At 52.5% G+C, this 922-nt stretch overlaps 1 protein-coding gene across 1 annotated transcript; it reads right to left on the bottom strand.

The window, feature by feature from the left end:
- Window positions 1–6: 6 nt before the first annotated feature.
- Window positions 7–847, bottom strand: LOC109509222 (ribosomal protein S6 kinase alpha-3-like; the record flags this gene model as incomplete). Its single annotated transcript, XM_019859105.1, has 5 exons — window positions 720–847; window positions 519–607; window positions 379–443; window positions 195–297; window positions 7–110 (listed from the first exon to the last, which is right to left on the bottom strand). Coding segments are annotated over exons 1-5 (426 nt in total), but the record flags the coding sequence as incomplete, so codon positions are not given.
- Window positions 848–922: the final 75 nt, after the last annotated feature.

Raw genomic sequence — 922 nt, 5'->3', positions numbered from 1 at the left:
CTGAACGATGGCGTTTGGCATCGGCTGCGTTTCCTCTTCTGTTATTGCCACAAAACTGAATCCTCGGAAGAGCTGATGGGCATTGGCGCTGGGCGGCACTCCCGGAGAGTCTGACACATCAACGCACGCAAACGCACTCATTAGTTTGCCCGCCCCGGACTTGATGCGTCATTGTGAGGGTTGGGGAGGCTGACCGCGAGGCGTTTTAGCGGTGAACTCGGGGTCAAAGTAGAAGGTGTCATCGGGTCGCCCGGCCGCCGGCTTGAAGGGAGGCGGCAGCTCTCGGCGAAAGAGTTTCTGCGAGAGCAGAGGAGGAAGCATCCGGTGAATGGATGAGTCACAACATGGACGGAAAAACGTGAAGGCGCAAAAACGCACATTCCAGTCGATGGTGCTGAAGAACTGATGCCTCTTGATCTCCTCCACACCGTCGGGACCGGCGCCTTCGAACGTGAAAGGGAACAGTTTGGAACGACGACAGGGACGCGAAGAGGGAATTGAGCGCGATTGATGCTCACCTAATCGGTTGGACGGGTTGCGCTTAAAAAGGTTCCTGAGAAGACTCTGGGCTTCGGAACTTAAAAACTGCGGCATTCCCAGCTTGGCCCTGCAGAGACAAGTTGAGCGTTCAGGATTTGAGTCGATCACGATCAGGAAACACGATTTCAAAGCGACACATTGATGTTTGCTGTCCTTCTGAGGGCTTGGTGTGGACTCACTTGAGGATCATGGTCATGGTCTCTTTGCGGTCTTTGCCTTGGAACGGCAGAGTGCCCGTCAGCATCTCAAACTTGAGGAAGAACAATAAATCAGAAAGTACACAAGAAAAAGACCTTCAAGTCAAATCTCTGATGTCGCAGAAATGCCATGTCCGATTCGAATCGATTTTTTTCGCCCGCGTTGACACACACACAAAAAAAAA

The sequence above is a fragment of the Hippocampus comes genome, unplaced genomic scaffold (genome assembly GCF_001891065.2).
Source record: "Hippocampus comes isolate QL1 unplaced genomic scaffold, H_comes_QL1_v1.1 C16816282, whole genome shotgun sequence".
Taxonomy (NCBI): domain Eukaryota; kingdom Metazoa; phylum Chordata; class Actinopteri; order Syngnathiformes; family Syngnathidae; genus Hippocampus; species Hippocampus comes.
Note: the sequence above shows the minus strand (reverse complement) of the source record. Positions and strands in the feature narration are given on the sequence as shown.